Genomic DNA, 14280 nt, shown 5'->3' with positions numbered 1-14280 from the left:
TTTGAAATTATTTAGTTCCAAAATAGTCAAAAAAATTTGAAGAGTAAGTTTACACATTTTTGACTATCTTTAAATAATAAAAGTGGAACTGAAACCAGCAAATAGTTCTTGCAAAATAAAAATTTAAGAATACAACTTTAAAATTCAAAAACTATTTAACCGATTTTGTTATATTCATTAGAATAGTTTAAAAGATGAAATTAACCTATTCAAATATAATTTGCTTATTTATATTCAAAATGCTAAAGACTAATTCCATCATAAGAAAAAATGGAATTTTACTCGATCTTTTACATTTGATTTTATAATGCAGCTGATTTTAACACCCTCACCTAGACAAAGTTAATGTTTACAAAAATACACTATAAACTAACCTATTCAAAATGCTAAAGACTAATTCCATCATAAGAAAAAATGGAATTTTACTCGATCTTTTACATTTGATTTTATAATGCAGCTGATTTTAACACCCTCACCTAGACAAAGTTAATGTTTACAAAAATACACTATAAACTAAATTAATTACTACATTGTATTTTAACTGCTTTAATATTCATTTGACACATTGATCAAACAAGAGCTACATTTTTAAATTTACAGAAGAAAACAATGTTAACTTATTGTTTGTACCTGAATTTCAAATTAAAAGATTCAATATAGTTTGAAAGCTATAAAAGTTTTAGTAACTTTCAATATGACCTATAGTCTCAAGGCTAAATTACAATTTCTCCTTGTTTCACAAATCTTGCCACCTACAAAGAAATGGCACGACAATATCAAGCAAAACTTTCGATATAGATATAGAAATGCTGAATTCAAATGAGTTACTTATTTTGGGGCCACTTCAGTGGCTTACCCAAAAAACATTTTATGCTAAGTAAGTGAGAAAAAATATTGTATCTACCATGATGCTCTGGTAGAACAGTCAAAAATTAATTTTTCAATTGAAAGGTGTTTGGTTCAAATCCCACAGCAGTCAAAAATGTTTCTCTTTCTCACATTCAGTAGAATTTCCGTCAGTTCTCTGATTTAATTTGAGGAACTGGAAAGCTGTTAATGAGAAATTCTATGGTTTGCTGATAAAGAATTAAAAATTGAGACTTCAGAATGAACTAAAGCCTAATACAACCTATTCTAACACAACTGTCTACGATCTTGAAATATCAAAAATAGAAACCGTTAAATACACAAATCAATCTTAATATAAAGTCAATGGACATGACTGAGAGAAGTCACAGTCAATTGCAAGTTAAGGGACATGCCTCAAAATTGATATGGTGTAAGGGTCATTGTATTCTCAGTATCCTGATCTTTAACTCAACGAGTGCAACCTTTTTATTTTTTTACAATTTCTTTCTCGATATGCACTACTTACACTTCAATTCACTGTGGATAAATTCTTGCAGTTTTAAATTATTATTTTTTTTTTGCATTAAAAGTGACAAAACATTTCATATTTAGCAGGATTTTCAACTGATCAACATTTCAAATACTCGAACATATAAACAATGTAAAAATCTTCAGTGGCATCGCAGATTAGCCAGCATCTGCCAATGCAGAACAGCATCCATATAACAGCGGTTACTGAATTTGTATAATAACAAATGTATAAATAACAAATAATTAGGCTTTATCAAAAACTTTATTTAAGAAACAAAAATGAAATAGAAAAATGTTAAAAGATAAAATAATGAGAGCATGCTTGATAATAAAAACCTAAAGCAATTTATTTTAGAAATAAGGAAAAAAAAATATATGCAAGCTCTTTCTTTAGGAATCAAACCTCTAGTATCATTCATTCTGTAATTACATTTTAATGACTACCAATAATGCAAACAAAGAGACTCTCACACATTATAGTATATAGAAAATTTTACATTTACAATGAAGATTCTAAACTAAATGATTTTTCATAACTATATGAATTTTTATGATATTTATCACACAATGTATTTACTAAAATGTTCTCTTCAAAACATTTAAGTTCAAAATGCTGCGTTCATAATGAACACACTTTTGGAATGACGTAATAAAGACACTGAAGAAAACTCTTCTATTGATTAGTAGTATATACTAACATAAATGCAATGAAAAAGGGCAAAAACAGATCACAGCTCTGTCACAGGCGTCATTTTTAGAGATTGTTGAGCCGCTTGAAGAATAGTACTTTCTTCTTCAGCACAAGTCTTCTGATATTGTGGCTCCTTTCTACCCCATTTTGTTTTAAGAACTCCAGACAACTTATCTCTATATCTGAATCCCAAAACAACAAATATTGCAGCAGCAATCGATGCTGCAACGATCAATCCAATTATCAGTTGACGTTGAGCATCTATGTTATAACAGTCTAAATCATCATGAGGCAAATTAGAGAGGACTTTACCCTTCAAAGACGGAGGATTGGCACAAACTACTTGTGTAGTATCACCATCACTAGCTGAGAAATTTTTTGTCACGAGAAGTTTCCACAACCAAAAAAGACTACAGTTGCACACAAGAGGATTATCTCGGACATCCAGCACTTGCAGTTCGTCCCACGAGAGTAAATTATTCGGGATTGACTCAAAAGAATTTCCGCGGAAACTTACATACTGGATATTTGGTAGATTGTCAAATGTTCCATCCTCAAGGTGTTTCAACTCTTTATTATGGGTAATGATAATTGTTTTTAGGTTAGTATTTTCTGAAAATGTATCTTTCTCAATATTGTTTAGAAGAGGACAACCATTAATCTCAATAGTGTGCAAATACTTTAGTCTATCAAATGACTTGGCTTTAAGTTCTTGAAATTTATTTTGCCCAATATTTAGCTCTTCAAGACGGATAACTTTATACAACGCTTTTGTTGGTACTTCATACAGATCATTATCCTGAATACGAAGTATGAGAAGAGAATTTAACCATTTAAAAGCTTCAAGATGAATATTTCGAATGCCACATCCATCTAAAGAGAGTTCTTGCAAAGAATTTAATACTGAAAAAGCACCGTCCGGAATGTTTTGCAAAGGATTAAATCCCAAATCCAATTTGATTAATTTGGAAAGGTATTGGAATGGAGTGCTAGGAATGTTAGCTAACTTATTATCACGTAAAAATAAAGTCTTCAGTTTTTTTAACCCAAAGAATGCTTCTGGATCAATGTTAGATATACTGTTTTGGCTGAGGTCTAAGGTTTCTAAATTCTCTAACTGCACAAAAACTTTAGCAGATAGTTCTTGCAAGTAATTTTCATTTAAATGCAATACTTCTAAAGTACCTAAACCCTTGAAAGTATCATTTTGAAGGGTAGTTATCATATTACGATTTAAAAGAATAATTTTTAAATGGCGGAGATCAACAAAACTATCATTATCTAATGTTTGTATATGATTAATAGATAAGTCTAAAAACTCTAAATTACGATAAACGTTAAAATATGTCCGAATAGTTTTGATGAGGTTGTTACTGAGTCGTAATTCCTGTAACTCAGGATTCAGTGTTATGGGAACACCGTCCAAATTGGCAGAGTCACAATCCACTTTAAGAACATCATCATTGCATTGACAACGAACTGGGCACATACCAGAAGTCTCTCTCAAAAGACACAAGAAGTAAAAAAGGAATACAATTATTTTTGGAGACCCCTTCAGCTTATGCATACCTAAAAGGAATATAATATGTTATTACTTTTAAAAAAGCTAATGTTTTAATATGTATCTTTTAAATGGTAAAACTCAAAAAATTTACAAGAAAAGAAATTTTTTAAATCACAAGAGTACAATTTCAGTATTTAAAAATTTCTCCTGAAACACTAATGGAGAAATGCTTTGTTTTTTTATCCTGCTTTACTAAATTTTTGTTACATACACACATAATTTGTGTTAAATTATAAAATAAAAATCTAATGAAATTTCATTAAGGAGATAAATTAACAGCGTGGTAACCCACATGGAAAACCTTGAACACCTGGAATTATCAGGGAATTTTTTATACAGGAAAAGTCAGGGAAATTTGGATAGAAATATGGAAAACATCAGACATTTTTTTAAGGATAATCTGGAATTTTTTCCCTTGATTTTCTGTTATTTTACCATCCATTAAGTCCACTTTTTTAGATGGAAATTTATAGCCTCACAGACAAAATACCATTAACTTAGCAATACTTAGCTTTAGTCAACTGACAAGTTTAAAACATAGGAAACAGAAATGAGTGTCATCCCAGGAGTAACATCCAAGGATCCAAGCTACAACATGGGATTGTACCAAGGACAAATTTTTATTCTTTTTTCTTCTTGAAGTATATGACACAATTTGTCCACCAAAAAAAAAAAAAAAAAAAAAAAAAAAAAAAAAAAAAAAAAAAAAAAAAACATATATATACATCAGATTTATAGACAAATATATAATGTGTTTCCTAATTTCCCACAAAATTCCAAGAACATTTAAATTATTATTTCCTGTATAAAGAAAAAATAAATAAATAAATAAAAAGTTGACTATTGGCTTGCAAAAAAATATTTTTTTTCCAAATTTTTTCATTCTCTTCTTTTTTTTAAATTTGGAAAACATTTGAGATCCCATGGACCCTCTCCTGATTATACATATGAGATTAATTATCACCGAGGTAAAATTCTTTGCTAGTAATTTGTATTAGTTCTGAAACCACACATCCAATGATAAGTTTTATGAGTTATTAAACCAGAGTTGATGTTATTTTGTATTTGGTTATATTTTAATGTTTTTTTATTTATGGGTGCTGATGGTTGGAAAAATTACTTGCTTATCTAACGTTACACAGTACATTTGAAAACTAAAAAATATTTCCATTGTGCAGTGAGATATCTTTGTCACACAAAAGAAGAGCTAGCGACATTGCTCGTTAAGGAAGAAAATTATCTACGTTTCCAATTAGCCTGAATGCTAAACTGTTCAAATGATGAAGAGAAAGACAATGCTTCGATAGTTAATGTTGTACTAGCTACATTAATAGATTATAGAAAGCAGTCTAAGACACATCTTTATATACAATCCAAAAGAAACATCGGTGTATAATTGTTGTTTTTTTTAAATTTTTTTTATAAACTTAACTACAAACATTTCAAAGCAGTTTTCTAAAATTAAATAAATTCTTCAATAAAATTCAAAAATATTTTCAGCTTAATTTTTTTTTTTTGGACTTACTTAGTGGTACAAATATCCAGACTATTCTTTTAATTTCAGTCAAACTCAATATTCTTTACAAGCCAATTTCATATGCTTCCTAGAATAAATCAAAAGCACTTAAGTTTAAAAGCAAAACTACTTACTAAAAGAAATAAAAGAGGGGGAAAAAAAACCTTAAGCAGCTAGCTATTTTTATCAGCTACACCACAGAAATAATTTTTAACTTATTCAACTTCTACTTTTTTTAATGAATTGCATTTTAAGTATAAATAAACTTTAAAACACAGGTGACTATTTTTCATTCATACTCAAAATAAGAATATAACAAGATAGTTACCCAAAGTTTAAATAAACAAAACTGAGCATTCTTACAAAAATTTAAGTAAAAAGTTAAAGACAAAGTGCATCACAAAAATTAAAGCAATTAATAAAACAAAACATAAAACATACTTGAAAAAGTGCTATATTTTACTCACTCATTTTGTTTTTGCTCTTCGAAATATATTGAAAATATAATCAATCAAAATGACCCTAAAGAAGTCATTCAAATTTGGAGTTCAGGACATGAATCCTCCAACATTTATAAGTGAACAAAATATTACTATATCTAGTTTAATTATTATTAAGAATAAAGAAACATCTTGTTTTATGGGAGAAATGAACAAAGTGTAATCATAGGAAATACTTGCCCATTGCATCATTAAGATATACAAAATAATTTTATTATGTAAGAAAAATAATTGATGATTGAGTTTAATGATGAAGTTCATGATGATTGAGGATATTAAATCCTGATTATAAAAGAAAAAAGAACATTTATTTGGGAATTAGTTCATTTATCTTTGCCTACTTAACTTTTAAAGATGAACAAAGCTTTTAACTTCTATTATTGCTGGATAGTACAGTAAAACTCAACTATTAGGACAATTAGGAAAGAGTGTGATTTAACAAATTCCGAATATTTAAGCACTGTAAATCATGACTTTTAACATCCTTTACTCGGTGCAAAAATGCCACACCTTTTTTGTAACTGACACTTAAAAACTATAATAGTTCTGAACAAATAAAAAAACTGCTGAAATACAAAAAAGTCATGTTTAAACAATTAATAGAAATATGTGACATTGTCAGGGACCACATTAAGTGTTCATCACCTAAACAAATGCGATCAAATTGTAAAAACTGTGAAACAAATTGAGTTTTAAAGATTTTATAGATGGTACTTAGCCTGAAATTTCCAGAAATTCATATATACTCCTGACGCTTCGTAAAAACACCAGTTTTACAAAGAAAATAAATCCAAAAATTATTTTTATCCCTTCCTATCTGTGACGTAACACAAGCGTAATTCTGCTTTGGCTCGTTATTTGTGAGCGCTTGATATTTTCTCACAATAGAAAGCAACATTTTCCAGCTATCACTCATTGCACTTTGCTGTTCTGAATACTGCTGATGTCACATAGCCTGCGTAGCTAAAAAAAGGTTGAGTAAAATCCTTTCCAAAGGTTGAGAAAAGTTTATGCACACAATTGTAAAATTCATTTATTTTTCATTGTTTTATTTAATAATAGTAAAAAAAAAAACTTTTGAATTGCAAGGCATGCATTTTTACATCATATTAAAGAATGCAAATGGCAAAATACAAAAATTGAGCAAAACTGATTAATTCCTGAGAAATCGAATTTTGAAAAAGCCATATTTTTAAATTTATTTCTCAGGAATTATTCAACCGAATTTAGACTATTATTAAATAAAACAATAAAAAATCATAAATATTTTCTTAAAGTTATATCTTGCAGGAAATCATTTTTGGATAAACAAATGTTATAATTGACTGTGTAAAAAAATTTTAAAATTTGATTTAAAGTTATCGAGATATCGTGGAATAAGCAAAAAGTGAAATTAATATTAAGGGGTCCAAACTTTGGATTGCTCTCCTGACCAAACGATTGGGACCATATTTTATTGAAAATAAGGTATGTTTATTCAGAGAAATTACATTCTTGCGACTGATTATGTAACTTAACATATCGTCTGCATTTATTAAGCAGATTGGAGATCACACACTTAATTTTAATACTGAGTCTGTGGCGTAACTACCACTATAAATATTAAATAACAATTCTAAGTATATAAGACATGTTAACTTGATTCTACCAAGAGGTACCTTTTGATAGATGACAGTTGACATGGTCTATAATAAAATCTCCCTCAATGGTGACCTGCGGACGTGAAAAGAACATGCCAATATTGATGGATGGCCCACATTAAAACAGTTGATTTGCTTAAAAAATGTACTGCTTAAAGAACAAATATCCGGTGAAGTAAATAATGTCTCCCGGTTAATAAACAACATTGAAGAAAAAAAATAATGAGCAAAATGCTATTAACAAAACAAAAAATGAAAATATAATGAGCAAAATTGATCTAAATATATTAACAGCATCAATCAACTAGTGGTATTCGTTCATCGAATTCTATCACAGATAAAATTCTGGAAGGGGAGTAATGTGGCGTAACTACCACTATAAATATTAAATACCAATTCACTAGTAGGGTGACCTGGGGTAATTCCTGATCAAAAAATGCAAACATCTATTTTGTGAAAAAACTATTAAAGATAGAATTTTAATATTTACAGGAAGTTTGAGGCTATATGAGATGAGTCCTATGCTACCTTCTTTTGTTAGAAAATCTAATTAGAATTTAAAAGATTTTAAATTTTTAGTGATCAGGAATTACCCCTTCTCTTGATCATTTCTGGGGTAATTACTGATCACCAGTTTTTATAGTAAAGGGGCTGTTTAAAAATAATTATACAATGGTAATTAACAAATAAGACATCAAAATCAAACAAATAAACCAAAAAGATATGTTTAAGAAGCTAATAAAACGATTTATTCAAAAGCAAGAATAAAGATTAACACTTTAAATTTTCCAAAAATCTTTGCATCATGCCATACATTTTAGGCAAGCAACCAACTCATTCTCATGCTCTACTGAAATATAAGAAAGAGTTCCCACATGGGTTACTTTTGCTGGATTTTTTAACTTCAATAAGTGAGAGTGTAAAGTTAAGTAAGGTATGTCAACAGCTCTGGCAGTAGCTCTCACACTGAAATTTTCATTTTCAATCATAAATGACAATGATCAGGAATTACCCTACCCCAGTGATCAATAATTACCCCATCAGTAAGGGGCAACATTTGATATAGTTTCCTATAATCAATTATAATGTTTATTGTAATTGTGAAACAATTAAACAAAAGCTTACACTATTTTTATATCAAAGAAAAAGAAAGTAACTCAAAATATTTATTATGAAGTGAAGGAGGGGGATCTTTGCAGAAATGTGCACATTTTGAAACCCATCTTTGAAGTGGAAAATACAGAAAGCAATTTAAAAGATACTTATTTTGTTAGATTAAATAAAAAACTATTTTTAAGTAAATGTAGTTATACTTTAGTAAAGTGTACAAGCATTCTTGTTCATGTCATTATTTACCCCTGAAACAGGGTGATCGTGAATTACCCCGGTCACCCAATATAAGACATGTTAACTTGATTCTATCAAGAGGTACCTTTTGATAGATGAGGGTTGACATAGTCGATAATTATAATCCCTTCAAGTCTAGAAAGTGAAGATCCGATCATCACACACTTTGCGTACTGTACGTATTAATATCATAATGATTATTACAGAGCTTAATAATTCCATTATTTTGCTTTGTAGAATTTAGAATAAAGTAAATTATAAAATTAGTTTGTACATTTTTTAAAAATATAAAAACTGCAGATTTTGACTTATTTTTAAAAGTGTAAATAACATTTATTTTACTCAGATCATATTTATTATCTTTAATGGTGAGGGTACTTATACTTGACTTCTTTTTGCTTACACTTGAAAATTAGCTCGGACCGGCTCTGTAAATAAGATATAATTAGGATATCTGAATTTTGAAGCAGGTATTAGAATTCAATTTTTTTACTAAATGTTGCTGTTTGTATTTTATAAATAACTCACTTTAGTTAATTCTTTCTTTTTAGTTAATTTTTTTTAAATTTGAACTTTTCTATGAGGAAAAAATTAATCATAAAAAACAGTTAAAATTTACACTTGGCTAAAACTTTTGAAATTAGGCTAATACTTTTGATATTTGGTTAATTTACTGGCTAAAAATTTTGTGAGCTCTGATTGAATGCATTGTTTTAGGAGTTTTTATATTTGGGGAATATACATTACATTGCAGAAAGGCACAAAATCTACCTTCATACTTAAACAAATTTTTAAACATTAGTGCAGTAAAATAATTTTTGAAGCTATGGAGTTCACAATTTTTGTGTACTTAATTACAGCAGAAATTTTATTATACTTTTTCCAAAATTATTTATATTATTGAAATTTCAAAATTATATTCTGAACAATTAATCTACTAAGAGGAAATTTTTTTAATAAGAATTAGTCGTTTAAAATTCTGAAAAAAGCCCCCTTTGTAACATTTAATAATTTAAAAAATAAAAAAACACAACAAAGCTTAGGTATTAAAGGCCATCAGTTTTTATGTGCAAATTATCATTAGACCCATTTTTTTTTTTTTTTTAGTGAATCCATATTTTCTAAGGGAAGATTTATTTTTTTCATCTTAATTTAATTGCTTCACATATTAGGTGTGTCTATTAATTTCCATAACTGATCAAATAACATATGTAACTATTTAATGCGTTTAGACGTAATTTCCATTATGTACTCCAGTATTTCATATAAAAGATTCAGAAACTCGTTTTTAAGTCCTTGCTTAAAATGCTCCTTGATTCTGATGTTTTTTGTTTTTTTTTTAAGAGCTTTCACAATGTTAAACCCTATTTCTCCAGCAAATATTTGATTTTAGAGATTGTGGAAATGAATCATTCATCCTACTTTTAAAACTAATCACTTACAGACTTTTTGCACCCTGAACTGAAAAGCCTCGTTTAAGAATGTCAAAGCTATTAAAAATGTCAGAATTAGAGAGTATTCTATACAAGGATTTAAACTGTTGTTTAAGAGACTGTAACAGTCAATTACAGAAGTGCATTATACTAAAAAAAAAAGTATATATACATATTATTTTTTTTAAAAATTTAGTTTATGTAACACAATCTGAATGAAGTACAAATGAAAGTGTAGAAATGAATATACTATAGTTTTGGTTCTATAAACAAAAACTGTCCTCAGTGTCTAAACACTAAATGAGAGTTGAGAGAAAAGAAACAAACACTGCAAAAATGGTTAAACCTATAGGGATAAGTTTGAACAAAGATAATCAAAGAAGGAAGATAATAAACACGTGTTTCCTTTCTCCTTGTTCAAACTTGTCCCTCAGTTCCCTTGGTTTAACACTTCTGCAGGTGTTAGTCTCTTTAGATATCAACTATCATTTGGTATTTAAACATTGAGGAAATAGAACAGAAACTATAGTATGTCCATTTTTTGAACTTTCCTTTCAGCTTTATTTATGTCATTTTTTTCGATTTTGTGTATTACCATGATGAAGTTACAAATGGGTATGTAATTCCTTTCAAGCTACAAATGGGTATGTAAACCCTTTCTCAAATGTGTATGTAATTCCTTTAATAATTTCACACACACAGGAGTAATTTAATAATCATTTAATTAATCATAATTAGATAATTTCTGGAAAAAGACAAACCTTGTATTTTACTTTCATTTTGGCTTGGATATGTTTCTAAACATTTATTCTGATCATTTAGTGCACACAAAGATTAAAATTGAGACAAACTTATCTTTATTATTTTTGTTTAGTAATTTTGCATTATTTTTTCTTGTCTAGTTAAAAGGCTTCAGAAAATGCAATAACCACAGGATTCTTATAATGGTACAAGATACTAAGGAGACAAAAAATCTGTAAAGCATACATACTACAATGTCAAATTGAAATTAATTTAAGCAAAAATCTCTTTCTAATAACAATCATGTGATTTAAAAAGAAATGTAATTTTTTAAATGCATAATAATTGAATTTCTTTTTGTTGAGGAACCAATAGCAAAATTACCTCCACTAGTAGTCAGTGAAGGCTAATAAGGGCACAGAAAAGATGCACATAGCATCTGCCATACAGTATTCTGGCCAGTGTCAATACCCTAAATAGAATAAAGTGTTAAATTACTGATACTGAAAACAATTTCATATCATAACAGAAGGTTACAAATATTATTCACACAAGCCACAAACTATATAAAAAAGTAAAATGAAGAAAAAAAAAATATATTTTTTTTTTATCAATGTGCTAACTCTTAATGACAGATATGTTTTTAAGTAGTTTCAAATGTGCAGTACAATTAAAAACAACAGTTCCTAGCGTCATATTATCAATATATATATATGAGGGTGTGTGTGTATGTATCTGGACTGCACTATATGTAACCATTAATAATGTTTCAAAAATGCTTGATGTCTCTTCAATGAATAACAAATAATTTTCATGAACTATGGTGACAATTTCATTGATTATTTCGGAATACATAGAGTCAGAAGCTTCTTAAATTTTTATTGTTTTGTTATTAGCAGAAATTATCATTTTCAAGAAGAAATTATCTTTTTCAAGTCTAATCACTAATTATGAGCGATAATTACTTCTAAAATAAATATGCTATTTTTTTCTTTCTTTTAACCACAGTAAAATTTTTGTTACCCTATCATGCTTTCCAACTCTTCCGATTTTCACAGATTTTATTTTTATATTGAACGTGGTGTCAAAATTTATAGTACCACATTTTATTCTTCATTAAATAAATTCAGTCTACATACTGCATTTAATACATGTATTAATTGATTGCATTTAATACCATTACAATAAATATTTTAAACATGCTTGCTAGCTCTCTGATAGTGTTTTTAATCGTTGACTAAATTTTCACGAACACTAATATACAATCTCAATTTCATTGGCTTTATCCTATCAGTAGGAAAATATCTTTTTAAAAAGCATAAAAGTTGGCAGGTAGGTACTTGTAAAGCTTTAAAATTTATTTGTTGCATGCCTGATTTGCATTTTAAGCTACACAAAAAGCCTTGTACAAATATATAAGAAACTTAAGTTTTAATCAATGGTGATTTTGAATATGCAAAAAATTGCATCAGTTATAAAATTAGATAACTTAAAAGTTTATTTGTATTTATTTTTAACTGCATATTTTTTAGCAAATCTATTACCAAGGATATTATACTTCAGATAATGTTTTTTTTTTTTAAACCTAAATTTTTTTTCCTTCCTGAAACTAAAAATGACAGTGATCGTGATTTTAATAAAAACAAAAGATTTCATGAATCTCCTCTCATAAGTAACAAGATCAAAAGTTATTAAATGTGATTTGTTATTTATTTTACTCTAATTAGCCACTAACTACAAATCAATGTAAAATGAAGAAAAAATAATAAAAAAAATTTTTTTTTAGCAATGTGCTAACACTTAATGAGATATAATTTTTTTTAGTAGTTTCAAATGTGCAATACAATTAAAAATAATAGCTCCTAGAGTCATATTTTTAAAAATTATGTATCAAGACAGCACTATATGCAATTATCAATGATATTCCTAAAATTCTTGACATTTCTTCAATGAAAATGAAATAAAATCATTAAGTTGTTAGAATTTAATAATAATCTTCATAAATAATCAGAATTATTTAAAAAGAGCTCGTTAGTTAACTTACTTTATGGTGATAATTTTATTGATTATTTTAGAAAAAATAGTGTGAGAAGCTTCTTAAATTTCCGCTTTGTTACTAGCAGATATATTAATAAATAGTTTTTTGCTTTTTTTCAGTTCAATTATTCATTATGAACAATTATTACATCTAAAATAAGTATATATATATATTTTTAACCAGAGCAAAATTTTTGCTTCTCTATAATACTTATGTGTATCACAGGACTGTTTTATATTTTTTCTTTCATCTAAAACCTACATAAAAAGTCTGGCATAAATATATGCAAGAATATTAATTTTAAATCAATGGTGATTTTGAATAAGCAAAAAAAGAAATCAGTATTAAAATTCGATAACTTTAAGTTAATTTTTATTTATTTTTAACTGCATACTTTTTAGCAAATCTATTATCAAGATATCATGCTTTAGATAACGCATTTGTTTTTTAACATTTAAAAAAAGCAATATTTTACCAAGTTGGCTAATACATGATCTGCCATATTTCATTAAAAATGCCTTGAATTTGCAAAAACCACAGAGATAATACTCAAAGTAAGGAGCTTTTAAAATAATTAATTTTGCAGAACACTTTTGTACATAAATGTATAATAAGAAATCGTGGAACAAAACAATATTGCACTTAAAAAAAAAAAAACTTCAAAATAAGTTCTTACACAATTTACAAATTCGATAAGATGTACAAAACTAATTTTCATTTCCTTGACTTAACCAAGAATACCACTTTCTTATAACTTATCTTTTCTCGAATTCAATAACTGTATAGATTTGCAGTAACAAATAATTATTACGTCTTTAAGTGCTTAATAGCACATGATAGTTCTCTAGAATTTAGAAGAATACAATTTTTTTTCTTTCTATCAAACAAAATTTGAAAAAGTATAAACTTAAACAGAACTATAAATTAATAACTATATATTTTTTATAAGACTTCTTTGAACATTTTAACGTGAAAATTATACATACATGTCTAAATCATAAAAAGTCAATAGTATTTCAGCGCACTATTATTCATTCTTTTATAAGTAAAAAAAGCAACATGGGAATATTCTTCATTTAATTACTGAAGGTTACAAACCACTAAAGATGTTAATAAGAGTTTCTAACAACACAACAAATATTTATTTCTTGCCACTCGCTTAATATCAATATTAGTGCAAACTTTCAATCATATTTTTATTAGTTTTTTTTTCTCTTAATGGATTCTCGATTCTGTACGAGCCCGATCTGCACGCCACCCAACACATACGATGTGTCTCGTAAACTATTTCAGATACCGTTTTCATCATTATCGTTTAATTGGTTGGGGTTACCAGCTTTGCACATATAGCATTTGTTTGGCAACTCTGAGCTACAAGTTGGTGGAAGCAATTTGACGACCTACATTTTCTAATAAGTTTTTAAGTATTT

At 27.7% G+C, this 14280-nt stretch overlaps 1 protein-coding gene across 5 annotated transcripts; it reads right to left on the bottom strand.

Annotated features, from left to right (window-relative positions):
* Positions 1-1623: 1623 nt before the first annotated feature.
* Positions 1624-14133, bottom strand: LOC107440071 (carboxypeptidase N subunit 2). Of its 5 annotated transcripts, none has more exons than XM_016052856.3 (4): positions 13837-14133; positions 11197-11284; positions 5161-5239; positions 1624-3640 (listed from the first exon to the last, which is right to left on the bottom strand). In XM_016052856.3, the coding sequence occupies exon 4, from the start codon at positions 3636-3638 to the stop codon at positions 2109-2111; it is 1530 nt and encodes a 509-aa protein (XP_015908342.1). In that variant the 5' UTR covers positions 3639-3640; positions 5161-5239; positions 11197-11284; positions 13837-14133; the 3' UTR covers positions 1624-2108. The 5 variants fall into 5 exon arrangements, with proteins under 5 accessions (XP_015908342.1, XP_042904112.1, XP_071043898.1 ...); XM_043048178.2 differs by having other exon boundaries at positions 13527-14127; XM_071187797.1 differs by having other exon boundaries at positions 5161-6614; positions 13837-14127.
* Positions 14134-14280: the final 147 nt, after the last annotated feature.

The sequence above is a fragment of the Parasteatoda tepidariorum genome, chromosome X1, assembly GCF_043381705.1.
Source record: "Parasteatoda tepidariorum isolate YZ-2023 chromosome X1, CAS_Ptep_4.0, whole genome shotgun sequence".
NCBI classification, from domain to species: Eukaryota; Metazoa; Arthropoda; class Arachnida; order Araneae; family Theridiidae; genus Parasteatoda; species Parasteatoda tepidariorum.
The sequence above is the reverse complement of the archived record's forward strand: the minus strand, read 5'-3'. Positions and strand labels throughout refer to the sequence as shown.

Coding starts and splice junctions, on each gene's coding strand:
- LOC107440071 (XM_016052856.3), bottom strand. CDS start 3,638: ATGCATAAGCTGAAGGGGTCTCCAAAAATAATTGTATTCCTTTTTTAC.